The sequence below is a fragment of the Phasianus colchicus genome, chromosome 1, assembly GCF_987193195.1.
Source record: "Phasianus colchicus chromosome 1, bPhaCol1.hap1.1, whole genome shotgun sequence".
NCBI classification, from domain to species: domain Eukaryota; kingdom Metazoa; phylum Chordata; class Aves; order Galliformes; family Phasianidae; genus Phasianus; species Phasianus colchicus.
This window is the reverse complement of record NC_143436.1, coordinates 43,451,579-43,468,319: the sequence shown is the minus strand read 5'-3', so window position 1 is coordinate 43,468,319 and position 16,741 is coordinate 43,451,579. Positions and strand designations below refer to the sequence as shown.

At 34.3% G+C, this 16,741-nt stretch overlaps 1 protein-coding gene across 1 annotated transcript; it reads left to right on the top strand.

Moving 5' to 3' along the window:
• Nucleotides 1-50: 50 nt before the first annotated feature.
• Nucleotides 51-15,506, top strand: ZC3H11D (zinc finger CCCH-type containing 11D). The gene is made up of 11 exons (XM_031589635.2): nt 51-371; nt 2,494-2,617; nt 4,489-4,665; nt 5,989-6,066; nt 6,255-6,374; nt 6,665-6,784; nt 8,318-8,425; nt 8,799-8,906; nt 9,134-9,337; nt 11,284-11,375; nt 12,649-15,506. Exons 1-11 carry the CDS (start codon nt 324-326, stop codon nt 12,685-12,687), a joined length of 1,218 nt encoding a protein of 405 aa, XP_031445495.2. The 5' UTR covers nt 51-323; the 3' UTR covers nt 12,688-15,506.
• Nucleotides 15,507-16,741: the final 1,235 nt, after the last annotated feature.

The window sequence follows — 16,741 nt, the reverse complement described above, 5'->3', positions numbered from 1 at the left end:
GTCATCTGATGATGTCACAAGATCTAGAGAAGCAGAGGAAACCATGGAAACATAGCATTCTGTCCTTGCTAGCCACCATCTTTGACAGTTAGCAAACCTGGCCACCTCCTTAGCTCTGCTGTACTTAGTTTTAGCTACGCTGTCAGTTGGAGTTTTGTTTCAAAACAGAAGCAGAGTTGAATTTCTGAAAACCCAATTTTTAAAGAAAACTACTGTTTTCAGGATAAAATTAAGATTTCCCTGTACAGGGATAGATAGCTTTTATGCTTTAATGTATGCTCTACCTGAATAAAACAAGTAGAGTAGGTGCATAAGAAGTGAAAATGGCTGAAGGTGGGAATGATCGCTATTTTTATTCTCCGTATGCACAGGTAAATGCTATAGATTTTGGAGTGGTCAGTGTCCTTGAATTCTTTGATACATGCATATTTAGATGGAGATTCATTACCTAACGTTAAAAGTTGCTATGTCTTTATCATGGCAGTATGTGTAAATCAGTTATCTGATTTTTCAGAAGTGAGAAGAGCAAATTGTCCTAATTATTCCTGTGACTAGGGCTCAGATACTCAGGAAGCAGAGAAGTTTAAAATCCCTCTTAAAAATCATTCATCACTCATCTCTCTTTATCTGTCACTGTTATATTAAATCTGAATGAATAGATCATGTTTATAATTTCCACTTACACTGACTACCTGAATTTCTTTAAAGCCTGTTAAACAAATTGAAGCCATTCCTAATGGATTTTGTCCTTCAAAGAAATATTTCTTTTCTAACTGGTAAAAATCCAGGGCTGGATGCAGAGTTCTTGGTTATTGCATCTATTTGAGCATTAGTGTTTTAGGCATTAATGCTTTAGAGACAGGCTTTGGCTCCAAACACCAGCATGTCTCAGTGCCTGAACCAGATGTATTGACTGAATTCCAAAAGCAGTGTGGTGTTGATATGCTGCTCCTTGATTCTGCCCCTTCAACTGCTAATGTTTGTAGCTGAATGAAACTTATTTCCCCAAAGCAGATGGGAATATTCCAATTTACTTCGGGGAGAATTCAGGCAATCTAAAGTCTTTGATTTCCTTAAAAAAATAAATGGACAAAATCATTAAGAAATAACTGGTTGTCTGGTGTTCACAACTCTCAACTGGCATATAGTTCATATCCCAAATATAAACTTGGTTTTCCCATCTTCAAAGTGTTGTTCATGAACACATGCCTGTTTGTAATTATGAGTTTCCTTGCAACTTGCTGGAGAACAATAGCTCAGGTTATAGCAAAAAGTGAATGGTATAATCAGAGAAAATGATCAATAATCAAAAACTTTAATAAGGCAGAGAGAGAGAATTTTGACTAACAAAAGGGACTTTCATTGGAAATGTGCTAATTGTGCACTACTTTACACAGACATAATCTGGAAAAATCTTGATCAGTATAATTCCAGCATTGTGATTGTATGTAGAAGTTAAGCAGCAATAATTAAATAACTGAGCAAAACAATGTCAATACTGTCTTTTTCCCATTAAGCTTCTGTGTGTCATATGAAAAACAACTGGCAGATGGCATAAGAAGTGTAATGATAGTAGTCTCAGAACATCAAATCCTGAACATTTTTGGGTAATTTGTAAATATTTTTCATCATAGTATTTTTATACTTGGCTGCTCAATGGTCTCTCTCGTTAATGAAAAGGAGTTTTATTGGAGGGGACTCTCACTTAAAACAGCCATAATACATCGTATATGGGAATTTAATATGTGTAAGCCTCAAAATCCTTCTCCTCATTAGGATTTCTAGTGAAGATTCTGTCACTGTGAAAAACCTCTTAGCTGTGATACCTTGTGTGCATTATGGAGACAAGGGAAGTATTCACACAAAGGTAGAAGGGAGTGAATTCCTTCAAGCACAATTTTAGTCTGAAGTCAAAAGTGGCTTTCTTGTGCCAAAGTGGTTTTGAATAGGCAATTAAACAAGAGTTTTATTCCTTTGTTTAGTAATCCATGTCTGACAAGTCTGTACAAGGATTAAAAGTTCTTAAATTAGTACATTTTCCATTTTTTTAAAGCATCTTTATGTTTTTGGGTTTTGTAGTCCTTATTTTTCCACAGTTTCATGTCTTTTAAGAGAGTATATGTGTGAGATTTGCACTTACACAGGAGATTTCATTTGAGATAGGTCTGATTATCCCATTCTGTAGAAGAGGAAACTCAGGCGCATCTCTATTAAATAAATATGGTATACAATAAAAACATTTTTTTCTTCCCAACATCTCATAAAATGCCTGTGGTGGAGTATGTCGCATAATAGCATGTAGACAGGTTTACTCTATTATCTGGCAACAGTTCTGTATCCTTTGGCTTAAGTATAGATAACTTTAAACATTCTAACAGACCGTAGTATGGTCCTCCAAAGTGTTGTCTGTTCCTCGCAGTACAGTGTGTGTTAGTCAGTATAGTCCACTTGTATTCTTACATTTTCAATGTCTGAAAATGTTTTGTCTCACAGCAAAACTACAGCAACATCTTGTGTTTCTGGGAAACGCAGCCATTAGGCTGTGTGAGGATCAGTTGCATCTTCCATCATAGCAAACCTCGTAATATAAATGGACTTTTTCTGCCACCTAGTAACAGTAAGTAGAAGTATTTTCTCAACAATTTGTCTACTAAAGTAAATAAATATTTGAAAATATCCTTAAACTTCCACTTACATAGTGCATGTTAACATCATGAAATGCACCACTGCAAATAAATCAGGTGTGACCAGCTATCCCATCAAATTCAAAGTGAAAGAAGGAGTTGTATTGGTATATGGATGGGTTTCTATATTAATTTATGCAGGTGGAATGTTACAAATGTTCATAGCCACTTGTTACAGAAAAGATGAATTAGGAACTGGCAGTTTAGATTGCTAAGATCTCTGGAGTACAAATTTTACACTAACTTTTCGTCTATGCTGTGTTTTTGGAGTAGTAGATGGTAAGACATCCTTTTTTGCAGTACATAGAAAATACAATTCAGATTTAGTCTGAAGATTTTGTTTTATAGGAAATCATTAATCTTTCAGCTTCTGAATTGATAGAGTCTTTTCTGGCCTCACTCTAGAGCATCATTCAGGGACTAAAGTATTAAAATATTTTCCTTCTCCAGAATGTAATAGTTGACACTCAACTGTTTCACAATGAATATCGCTAATAGATTGCAGTTGTGTGCATTACACTTTCTACACTGTCATTTTCATATATTAAGTTCATACATGTAGACAAACCCAGTAATTTTCTAAGAAAGTATCTGAAATTATCCATTCTCTCTGAGGAAATGATTACTGTAGTTTATTGCCAACTAACAGACTAGAGAAGTGAGAAACTAAAAGCAAACTAAAACCACCTTCCCCTCTGTCCACTCTCTTCTACCTCTTCCCCTGAAGCAGCACAAGGGAATAGGGGATAGGGGGCTGCAGTCAGTCCTTAATGCTTCATCTCTGCTGTTCCCTTATGATCACTCTTTGCCCAGCGTGGGGTCACTCCGGTGAGGTACCATCCTTCCTGAACTGATCCCACATGGCCTTCCCACAGGCTGCAGCTCTCCAAGCACTGCTGCAACACCATACCCAGGGCCCACCCTTCAGGCGCTGCCCTACATGGATCTCCACAGGCAGTAGTAGTGATGTTTGTATGAGTATCCATACTGCTTTTAGTGCAGTTTCAACATCCACAACATCAGCCTCAGCCAGACAGAGCTATTGTAAACTTAAGTACACTTTTGGGTATGGTATGAACTAGACAGGATGCCCAGAGACACTGTGGATAAGGCACCCTTTCTAGGAGTAATGCCTCCAAAATCAGAACTAGAAAACGGACCTGTTTAATTTTACTGGAATATGTGTAACTCCACAGTTTGGTTGCTCGCAATAACACTGCAAGTACTAAAACTATATTTATTTATTTCAAGGCTTAAAAATCTTGTTAAATTTGGCTTAGTGCTTAACAGTGCTAAATTCTTCAAGTTTGATGCCCTGTGGAGGAGTACAGACCTGCCTGCTGTTTAGCATGCTTAATATATTTCTACGAGTCCTAGAATCATTGACTTAATTCAACCAAGATATTACTAATCATATATTTCCCTATGTTGTAAACTGTACAAAGAGATTGGAAGAAAGAAAGTTACTGACTTAGATTTGTCTATCTACTAGCAGGAAGAGATATACAGGCTTTTTAAAACAGCATAGAATGATTAAAGTGCTTCTCTTTTCAAAAGGCTATAGTCAGCACTGTGTTATCTTTTCCTTCAGAAGAGCTAGCATGCATAAATTTTAATTCTTTCTGTGTTTGGAAGGTGCTCTTTTGCCCGTCTCTGAAGAAGATACTCGCTAAAAGGCACAATTAATCTATTTGCAGATACTTTTAATATGATACTTATTTCAAAAGTTTATCTGTTGGTCTGAACCTGGATTTCATATTGCAGTTCCCTCCTGAAAAAATCAGTATCACGTTCTTTTCTGCAGATACTGTATTTCAACAGGAAGGCCAAGAAGGAATTTTGAATTCAGCCCATAGTCAAGAATCGCTCAAAATTCAGGAGGCTTTTTTAAGACCAATTCACCCTCCAGTGATTGTAGACCTCAGCCATGATGAGGACGATGAAGAGGAGGATGAAAAAGAGGACGAAGACAACAAGAATAGTAAACAAGTTTTATTCTTCTTCTTACAAGGAAGTAGAGTGGATGTTTTTCACCTTGTAGTTCATAACTGATTTATTCTCACGATCATTAATGCATTTAGGGAAGAGTTGTTGACAAGTTATTGAAACTGTTTTCCAACAAAAACATTAGTCACCAGATGCATAACTAAACCAGTATTTTCTAACTCCTACGAAGCATCTAGTTTTGTATTTTGATGCTGGTATAATTCATATATTCCATTTTTCGTCAATTAGAATTTAAAATATTCAGATGTCTGTCTAATACTATAATGTAATATACAAGTTCTCAGTTTGAAGGCGGTCTGATTAGTTGGCATTTTCTCATTTAGAAACATATAATATCTTCCCCTTCTCACCGATATTATTTAATAGTATGTGTTGACTGAGGATTTGCTGTGTGGCTTAATGTTAGCCAGCACTGCTACCAGTTTGCACTGAGGGATGTTCAGCAGGGTCTTTACCGTAGCAGGTCAGGTAACAATTTATTTACATGGTGAACAAAATGTTTTTTATCTGTACAGCTCCAAGTATTTTCTTTCTTTGGGATTATCTAATGCTATGGGTTACTTATGCTGTAAAAATTGCAAATTTAGGAGGTACTTCTTTTTATGGGAAACAGATTTCTGAACAGGAGTTAGGGCTGTACACAATCATCGTGTAAACAAACGTGAAAGTTTGTTTACAAAAGATAGCTGTGTGCCTTCAGCTCAAGTCATTTGTTCAATTTGATTTATTAAACTGGCTGAAATCCAGTGGCCAGTCTCATTTTATTACAAAAAAGTTATTAAATATAGTAAAGAGAGTTCATGCAATATGCTTCACTGGTTTACACACACATATATATATTTCTAAGTGCGTATATTAAATAAAAAACACGCCACACCTGAATTTAAGTAGTTTGATGTGTCTCACTTAGAGATTAATCTTATTAATCTTAACTGAGATAGATAAGGAACACTCACTTCACCAGCTGTGCCAGCAGACATTACAGGTTAAGAACATTGGGCTGAGGCTTTGTGACAAGAAGTCTCTGATGACATATTCATTGATATTTCCTTGTGAGAGTAAACAAATGTTTTGCAAATGAATACTGAAAATGATTTTAAATCACTTCAAGTCAACAAAAATTGCCTTTTTAATAGGTGCTGTAGCTGATATGCCATTGCACTTGGAAAAACAAAACATTTTGGAATAATCATGACAAAAATGAAATTCATTATGTTATTAGATAATTAAGAAACACTAAGGGTCTTTGTACAGCATGAGAAGATACCTAGTAATCTTTCTAAAATGTTGCCTACAGATATTTCTGATTCGTTGGAAAAGACTGCTGAAGACATTGAAGAGGAAAGAGCAATAAAGGAAATGTGCTATAAATCTGGTAAATATGAAATTAGTGACCCTTTTATGAACTTATAATAAATATACAAATAATAACAATAATATATAATATACAAATAATAATATAAATACATAATAATCTAATAATATAATTTAATAATATAATTTATAATATATATATTATATAATGTAATAATATGATTTTTCCTCTTTGGGGTATACGTTTAGGAGAATATTATAGGATTCAGTACCCTCAGGAACACCAGTCAACAGAAATGATATCTCCATCTCCATCTTTGGAAAATGAACAATTACCAATGGAAACCATCGAGCATGATTTGTGGAAAGGCAGGTATTTTTATCTTTGTGGGCAAAATTTACCATGTCTCAGGTTAACCTGAGTATTGTGGCATTTCTTAGGAAACTCACATGTTACACATCAGAGCTTTAGGTACACCATTCACTATTGAAATGAGTAATAAAAGAGAAAGAAGAATGTAAAGCAAGCAGTTAAAGGAAATTGCTTTGAGCTAATTACTAATTCATATATTGAATAGAAGATGGAAGGAAGAGAATGACATTTTCATTTATTGTGCTTATACACAAGGAGCTAAAATGTTCTTTCTTTGCCTTTCCAGGTGACAGTAATACAATTCCTACAAAATTTAATAATGTGGAAAGGGAGAGAGAGACTTCAGGAAGGAAAGTATCAGTGCAGTGTATTAGCAGAACACATGATAAATCCTATGAAAATGAAGGTAATTAACATTGGCTTCTTGGTACTGAACATCATGTGGTAAAGAAAGCTGCCATAAATCAATATGCCATAAACTTCACTTCTTAAATATAAAATAATAAAATAATAATTGAAATACATAGCTTTTTTTCTTATTACTCATGTTACATGCACTCCTCCTAATACTATACCATTAATTGTAAAGATTGTAAATACCATTTATGATTCCATTTGTTTTAAGATTATAGTAAATATAAAAAGCTTTTATGCTGATTACATTTGACTTTTTCCCTTTTATTTTGGATGAAGAAGTGGCTTGTGAAGTTAACAAAGTAAGTATAGGAATGACTGCAAAAGACGTTACTTTCAGGGCAATCTGTGTATGTTTACTTACCAATATATGCTCCTTTTTCTTCATAAATAGTAAATACTGGTAAAAATAATAATAATTCCTTTTCCTCCTCTTAGTTTGTCAATGCAAAATAATTCATTATCATGCTAGGGATGCTTGGTCAAAGCAAAGTGGTGTGCATCTTCTAGCTTCAGACAAGTGTGAAACAGCATAGATGTATCTTACATATTATCATAGAATCATAGAATGGCCTGGGTTGAAAAGGACCAGAATGATCACCCAGTTTCAACCCCGCTGCTATGTGCAGAGTCACCAACCACCAGACTAGGCTGCCATTCAAGCCTGGCCTTGAATGCCTCCAGGGATGGGGCATCCACAACCTCCTTGGCAACCTGTTCCAGTGCTTCAACACCCTCTGTGTGAAAAAATTCCTTCTAATATCTAAGCTAAACCTTCCCTGTCTCAGTTTAAAACCATTCCCCCTTGTCCTATCACTATCCATCCTCATAAACAGCCATTCCCCCTCCTGGGGGGAATGCTCCCTTCAGGTATTGGGAAGCCACAATGAAGTCTCCCCAGAGCCTTTTCTTTTCCAGGTTAAACAAGCCCAGTTCCCTCAAATTGCTCCAGCCCTCTGATCTTCTTAGCTGCCCTCCTCTGGACCCTTTCCAAGCTCTCTGTATCTTTCTTTTGCTGCAGGCTCCAGATGGGGTCTACAAGAGCTGAGTAGAAGCGAAAATCACCTCTATCTCTCTCTGCTGGCCATCCCTTTTTTAATGCAGCTCAGGATATAGTTGGCCTTCCAGGCTGCCAGTTCACACTGCTGGCTCGTGTTAGCTTCTCAACCACCTAGTTCTTTTACTGTGACTTACGTGCAGTATGTGTCTTTCTCTTAGGTGACTTTTACTGTCACTAGTGAAAAGCTATCACTGAGAAGCAATTCTGTAATTAAATTATACCCATTTTATTTAAAGCTTTTAAATGTCATGTTTATTTTATTTTATTTTATTTTTATTTTTTATTTTTTTTTAAGGGGGAGGTGTTGAGGGGGCCTTAAGGTATTGTCTATTTGGTTTTATTATATTCCGTGCATTTTTTTATTAATTTAAGTGAAGATGTAATTATAAAAATGATTCATATTTAATTTTTCAGTATGTTCTTTAGTATAGATGATTTTCTTCAGCTTTTCTTCATTTTTTGTAGGAGGTGATTATTTTGCGGCACAGAGAAACAAATATGCTAATGGACAAAGAAGTGAGGCACAACCTTTTGAAAAAACACCAACTGCATCAAAGTATTCAAATATAAAAGGTACTTAATTATTGTATATTTTCTGATTTTTACATGAGATTCTATTTTTTACAGTATTATTGAAGATTTTCTGATTCTTAATGGGAAACATTCTGAGGCAGAATCAATCAAAGTAATTGTACTTGTTCAAAGTACTGTTGGACTTTGTTGATGTTTGAGCTTCCTATCAAGATTTTGAGACCTTGAACTGTGCTAGTGGAAATATAGCAACTTTTGTTTTTATTTTGTGTGAGTATTCTTGCAAAATAATTAAAGAGTAAAAGAATGTTACTACCTATGGAGACCTGTGTATGAAGTGCAAGATTAGGTTTTCAGTAGCATTTCTTGGGAAGTGCTTTTTGAAAAGTAAATCTGTGCTGTTTAAATCTTTCAGCAACAAACAGCTCTGAACGGGTGAGGAAATACCACTTCAAAGGAGTAAAGAAAAAGAAATGGATTTCTGAGGAGCAAAGAAACTCACCTAATACAGGAACAGGCAAAGGTATTTTTAGAAAACAGTTGGCTTATCCATTTCAATAAACTAAACTATTAGATAATTTACCACTGCCTCGTTCTATTCTTGTTGCACATGGACAATCAATATTTTGAGAGGATTATCTGTACAGAATATTTTTTTAATTTTGTCTTCCAGCCTTTAGTTTTCTCTAATATGTCAAATTTTGAGTAATATCACAACATTACTTTATAAATTTGTTTTTCCAATTTTAGGAGTTCCCACTTCATACTCAAAAGTCACAACAAATTACCAACGAAATTATCAAAGGAAGGATGATGAAAATGCTTCTTCCATTCATTCTGTGAGACAGACTGAAAGAAACAGTTACTTCAATTCTGCAGAACCTCGAAGGTCAGCATATGTGTTCTACCGTAATACCAGAGTCATACAGGAACCAAGGTTTAATGGATATACAGGTGAGTTTCTGCTTACACAGAATTCTTAAAATGACTCTTCAAATACCTGATTGTATTCTGCTGCTTTCATGTTTGTCATTGCAGAGGAATATTTAGGTTTTTATATCTAAATAAGAATACCTATGTAGGTACTAAATGTGGGCAAGAGTAAATTTAATCCAGCATAATTTTCATAATTAAATTGTAGTAATATCCATATGCAGAGATACAAACACATTTAAACTTTGTGCTGATTCCCACTTCTTTTTTTTTCCTTTCTTTCTTTTGAAAGATAATGTTTAATAGACCTCATAATATTCCACTTTAATTTATCGTGCTATTCTAGATATCAACAGTAACAGCAGTAAGAGTTTTGTTTTCCAGTAGAATTTTAGTTTCCTCTCAAGAAATATTTATTGTACCACTTCTTCTCCTGCAGGGGATGAAGAAATGACCTTTTATTTTTTTGTCTTTGTCTTTCCAACTAGTATTTCATTTTATGTATGATTTATGATTATTTTTCATTATTTATGATTATTTTTCTTCCAGAATACAGAAAGTCTTGGACCGTATTCAAACTTCTGTTACCAATTTAAGTTTGCTCTGAACTTTTGTGATATACATTATTATGTTCCCACGTGGTCTATACTGAATGGAGGACTAAATTCGTTCTACCTACCATTCTTTCAGGACGATGTTCTCCTTCATCTTTTTGCCGTCTTCTTGATTATACCTACCATGTCATAAATTTTACAAGAAACATAGAGTGGGGTTTAGAATCTCATATGTTACTTTTTGGCTCTTTCAGATGTAATTAATTTCATATCTTTCACTTATTTTTAACGTTCTAATACACACTTCACACAATACAGTAACATAATTTTGGTTTTATTTCCAGTCTTCATCAATATTTTGATAATTGTGGGGTTTTCTGTTGTCACTTCAGTGACAAATAGAGTGATAATTTAAATAATAGTAAAATAATACATTGCCAGTTTTGTTTATCTTTAAGTTGGACCTCCGTTTTGAGGTGCCTTCCTGTCTTTATTTCCAATAAAAGTAACATCCCTTGACAGATTATTGTCTTTAGATGACAAAATGTAAATGAAATCAATCTCAACATCATTGTTTAGTCTTAGGAACTAACAGTTTGGTGTTTTTTTGTTTTTTTTTTTTCGTTTTAACATTTGTTTTGTTCAAATCTGAAAAGGTTTATATAGGAATACCAGAGTGAATACTCTTAATAGAAAATATATATTTTACCAAATTTTCAGTCTAGAAAAGGGATAGAGCATTTCAAAGAAATTCTGTCCAGAGTTTTTGTCACACAAAGAACTATCACCATTTTCAATATCTTTTCTTTGAAGACTGCTTGAGCCATTGTGTTTGGAACCAGAAATTCTGATTGACACAAATGAAAGATTTTTGAACTTAAACTGAAAACTGTAGTACTTAGATGCTCATGTAAACTGGAAAACAGAATTATTATGTTGGAGTCTTGTTGGAATATACTTGTTGGAATTAATTAAATTAACCTGGAGTTAAAAGTAAATAAGGGTATCAGTAAAAAAGTTTTCAACTAAATTTTATACAGAATGATTATTCGTTAACATATTGCCTTGCACATGATGCTTTTACAAGCAGTGATAAAAGAGTACGTTGGGTTATGGATTTCTTTATTCTAAAAGCAATTGACTCTTCTGAGGGATTTTCAGTACAGAAACATTGATTCTGACGAATCTGTGAGCATCATGGAAATGGTGAAAGATTACAGACGTTTTAATGTACCAAAGGTAAAGTCTGTATTTAATAATAGATTGAATTTCAGGGGTGACATATATGATTCATCTGATCCATCAATTGATACTTCAGCAAATGTTACTTTTAAATCACATAGCAGACTGAGATAATCTTTCCTGAAAATGTGGCTGAAATTAAGAGATTATTTTTTATTTTTTCTTCTGCAGACAAGTACTCTTCAGGATCTTACAATGCACCAACTTGGAGAAAAAGAAATCCACATGCAAAGACATTCTCTAGGTTTAAAACAACCATTCAGGTAGATTTGTTGTAGAAATATTTATAATTCATTGTTTTTATTCTCCTCATTGAGAAAATGTATCTCTTAAAATCTCTTAAAACTTCCCCAGCCAAAGATTGCAAGATTGTAAGCAGCGTTGAATATTCTGAAGGAATAGTTAGTAGTTTTATTTGTAAACATATAATTTGGTCTATATCTAGCTCGTGATTTCTAATTGTCTATAATGTTACTGATATGAAAACAAAATATGTACTTGCTTTTTAAGTGAGGAGATACATGAAGTGAGTTTTGGCTCCTAGCGCTGGAGGAAGCAGGAGAGACAGTATATGTGGACAATCTATTTCTCTCCCTATTTGAATGCACATTAAGTATCGCTAGTAGCTGTAAGAACTTAAGTCCAAATTCGTAAGTGCAATCAAGCTATCTAAAAACACAGAATATATCCTAAGAACCTTTAATACATTTTACATCTGTCTTGAACACAGGGATTAGAACTTGTATTTCCTTTCCCACAAATAAACAGCCAGTCTACATTCTGTACTTCATTCAAGGAAGACATTTCCTTGTTATCTCCCATCTGTTCCCTAGTGGTCTAATAGGGATTTCACTCGACAGTTGCATGGTTAAAAAATGTAGAAGAGCAAAGCAACCTCTCAGTTCTTGAAAGCTTTACCTTATAGTTTGATGAGAAAGTACTTCTCTGAAAATGAGAAGAAATAAGTTGTTGAAGACCTGCTGAACACTGCCCTTTCTCGGACAAATTCTTTCATTGCTGTATTCTATAGAAGATGATCATTAACATTTTTTTTCTAAGCTTTGGTCCTAGGAATGATTACAAACCAGTTACAGAAGATTAGTATAAAGTGGGTCAAAGAAGTGCAATTTTGCCATCTTGTCTTTCAAAGCTCTCCAAGTGGCTTGGTTGCTAGCATTTGGGTGACTTCACTCAGGGGAGTTCAGTGTTAACACTGTTTTGATTCCAGTCGGAGATGCAACGTTCTTTTTAGGCACCATATAGATGCAAAGCACTTGAAACCACCTGCTGTCATCTAGGCTTGCTGCCATGTCTGGTTACTTCATGCAAGTACTACATAGTTCTCAAACATCTGCTTTGAAAGGTTTTGGTGGAAAAAAATGCAACATTTTGAAAATAGATTGATTTTATTAGTATGAAATATTTTCTACTGCTTCTATGATTGCTGACAGTTTAATTCTTAAAATATCTCTGTCAGAGCATACAGTTTCACTCAAATTATACACAAAATGCTCAGTATATCTATTTTGACTACAGAACAAAGCAGAAATGGAGATGAAGAAAAAAGGAGAATGATTTTTATGCAGCAGAAAGATATGAAGCCAATACTTCAACTTTGAAGAAAAATTTAAGAGGAAAATCACAACTGGACACCAAAATGATAAAATAAGATGCAGGAAGTACACTCTAACATTCAAAAATGATAAAAAATGTATATTAAAAGTATGTTCTGTATGCGCACCTATAAAGATCTTCAGTCTGCTCACAAAATTTAATCTGCTTTGAAAATTTGGCAGTTGAAATGATTTTTTTTACAGACTTCGGCTATATACTGGAAGACTGGTAGTAAAAGATCCTTAAAAGATCCTGTCTGTTTTGTCAGACAGATGCTTTAATGCACAATTATTAATATGAATAGATATTATTAGTTGTACTTGGCAGTTTCATAGGACTTTGAATGTAAGTAGCGATACTGATGCATTCTAGAAGATGTCTGTGTTGCTGTGAAAGACAGATTCATAGATGACATAATTGTTTGCTTGATATTCAGGGGCTCAGTCTGAGTTTGACCTTGATATTTCACCATTTTTGCAAGAATTAACTGAAATATGTTTCTACACATATTTTAAACAGATGTACAAAAGATTTGATAAAGACAGATATTTTAATATTGCTTTCTGAAAAACCAAACTGTCTAAATGTTTGTAATGAACAACAGCTTACTGATATTTCCCTAGAGGACATAAATTTGTTACAACACCTGCTCTTCATTTCAGTGATCTTTGTTGTTGTTGTTCTGCACAATGTATCAGTTTGGTTTCTTACCTGTAAAAAGGAGAGAATGGGATTTGATCACCTTCATTCTGTGCTTAATTCAGTATATCAAACGTTAAAGGGCAGTGTGTAAAAATATATTGACTGCTACACCAGAAGGCAAATGTAAGCAGGAAGTAGAGCACAACAGAGGATCTTTAGAAGATTAAGACAAATGCACTCAAAAGGTCAGAATATCTTTGCATAACTGTGCCATGTAACAGAAAGAGATGTGTTTCAAAGAGAGTTAAGAGAAAGAAAGCCAGGCAAAAAATTATCTGTTATACATAGAAGTCAGTAGCCAATGAATGTGCCTAGTACTGAATAGTTACATATGTATGAAATTATTTCTTTATCTCAAACATTTTTCCTTTTTTAATTTTTTTTTTGCGTTTACATGACCCTCGTTCATTCTTAGAACATAGTTTTGGATTAGAGCCCTTCAAACTTTTATGGGGAGTGCTGTGGTCCAGTGGCAGCGACAGCTGTGAATATAAAAGCATTTTGTTTCCTTGCAACATTTGCTTCATTTTGACTGAACATGAAATTGTATCAGATACCTTCTAGGGTGCCTTCTAGTTAACATTACTATATTGTTCTATGAGAAATATTGTCATACTTTACTGAAAATATCTTGCAAAAACAGGGTCATGGCAAATGTTTATAGCTTTTATGTAATTTTTAATAATCTGAATGTTAAAAATGCTGTAATTATTGCAGTTGAGCATTGCTTTCCTTAACTGAGAATAGATTGCCTATTTTAGCTGAGATACTGAAAACGTAAAAGACACGAAACATCTTTTTAAAATCAATTACTAAACGTACTGAAAATGTCTCCCTCTCTCTAATTAAATACTGGATTTTCAAATTGTAGCACACAATTTGCCTTGCAAATTGTTCTGTGCCTTGCAGCAACGTTCTGTCTGCCTGAGGCATCTTAAAATCTTGATTTGGAGGGCTATTCTGCCCAGATATTTTTTAATACCTTGAAAAATACTTTTATTCTCATTTTTTCTCTATCTAAATGTAAATCTTACATTTAGTGATTGTTCAATCTCTCTGTAGTTTACAGTATTATATTTAACAGGACAATAAATTGAGCAGGGCTCGATTATTATTCTGGTCTGTTCTCTTTTTCTTTTTTTTTTTTCACTTAGTGAAAAAGGATTTCAATATTTAACTTGTGCAATTTCATATTTTTATTTTTTGTTTGGTTTTGAGTAGCAGAGCAAAGTTCTTACTATACCTTAATTTTATTGTCTAGTACAGTTAATACTGTTTGCTTGTGCAGGTGTTAAGACTATTGATTTTCCTTATCAATGTACAAAAAGTGGAATTTTGAGGTGTTATTGCAATTAGTAACAGTCTGTTTGCCTCAAACTTACCCAAAATTACTAGAAAGAACAGATGGGGATAGAATTTCAATGTTGCCCAGTGTTCCAGCATTAAGTAATAACAGAGTAGACAGTGCAACATTTTTAGACTTCCCTGGTAAATTCATACTTAATGAAATGTGTTGGGAGTACTGAATGGTGTAGAAAAAATATCATTATGGCTGACATAATTTGGATTTGAAGCAGTAACAAAGTCAGCTCCCAGTCTCCAAATTTATGAACAGTGAATGGGAAGTAAGTTGGTTTATTACTGTATGTATTTCCATCCAAATCTGAGAAATCATTATGACATCTATAAACATAAATATTCCACTTGATTCTCTCACTTAATCGTATTTAAACCAATAGAGCAGTGCCAATCTGTGTATTTATTATAGTTCTGAGATAACATAAAAGGAAATGAGTCTTAACCCTGTTTTCTTTTACTGGATAAAAACAACCAGTGACCAAAAGACAGAGTTTAGAGGAGTCTAATGGTCAGCCACCTGGAGTACAGGCTGTGCTGTAATGTGTAGCGTTGTTTCTATAGTATGTTTAAAACACTGTGTATATTTGTGAGTATGAAATAAATGCATCTAATAAAAATGAATTGTGTATGGAGTTTTATCTACAATATTTACTTTGCTAATAAAAGTGCTGTAATTAATTAGATTAAAATAAATTCCACTGAGGTTTGACTGCAGAGAGTTGACAAGTTTAAGAGTGTGCCTTTATGAACTAATCTTTCACATCTAAAGTTATTTGCAGAAATCTGTGTAGCTGAAATCAATAAAACACCTTACTCTCTTCAGTTTCTACCTCCTTCTCTGTAACCAGCAGATCTGTTCATTGAGAATTGAGTGATCTGCAGCACAGCAAACCTGAGTGGGCGCATGTCTGTGCTTAAAGGAAATTGAGGGCATTCAACACTTCATGCAGTGAGGCCTCAATAACAGATTTCTTTGTTTTCACAAGCATGACAAAACCCCCACACTGACTTAAACTGATATTACTTGAAAATAAGATCTTCTGTAACATGCCAAAGATCAGAGACAGAGGGCTACTGAAGGAGAATTGAACTTGCCATACCATACATGCTTCAACCTAATCTCTGCTGAGTTGAAAGGCTCAGGGAAAAGAAATGATCTGTTGCTGTCACTTTATACATGTAAAAATATGCTAATGTTTTTCCAGATGGTACTTCTAAAAGCACATCAGATATGTAGTGTAGGTGAAGCATATTAGATAGTAAACAGATGAACAGTGATGCCATCTGTATTTTATTAAAAGTTTTCAAGGTTTCCAGGCTGAATCTGCATTCCTGAATAAACTTATGCAGATAAATTAAAACCACTGACTCCCAGGATCTTAGCAGCAGTGATAATAATAACTAAGCTGTTCATTTATTAATATATCAAAATATGTCTCAAGTCAGCACACACGAGAATAAAAATGGGTTATTGTAAAATTAAAACAGTAAAATTTTCCTTCCTGTAGACATTGCTTAAAAAGAAAAAGTATTTTTCTCCTAATGGAGACACCTTTCAACAAAAGCTGCTTTGTACAGCAGTACTTTGTGCAGAAATAGTTATTATATAGAGGCTCTGTAAATTATTTAATTAAAGTTGTAGTCACTAGGGGTCAGTACAGTCCCAGGAATAGGCTCAGACTATGAACACGAGTGGACCTCCATTACAGTGAGTTTGATTCCAGCCTTCCACAGCTCAGCCTCTTTACAGTGTTTTGCAACAGCTTTAAATTACCACTAATGTGCCCCGTAGGTTCATTATGCTTCCCAGTGGCCAACTCAGGGAGAGATACAGCAGCCTATATTCAAAATAACAATATATATTCAAAATACCTATATTTTTTAACCTTGAAGTGATTATGTTACTGTCCTTCTGCCTTATCTTACACACTTTCGAAAAGGCATTTCTGTTACC

Excerpts from the sequence above, each read along its gene's own strand:
- ZC3H11D (XM_031589635.2), top strand. The coding sequence starts at position 324 with ATGGCTGAAGGTGGGAATGATCGCTATTTTTATTCTCCGTATGCACAG. Across the intron at positions 372-2,493 it reads TTTATTCTCCGTATGCACAG|CAAAACTACAGCAACATCTT; the intron begins GTAAATGCTATA and ends TTTGTCTCACAG. Across the intron at positions 6,785-8,317 it reads TAAATCCTATGAAAATGAAG|GAGGTGATTATTTTGCGGCA; the intron begins GTAATTAACATT and ends CATTTTTTGTAG.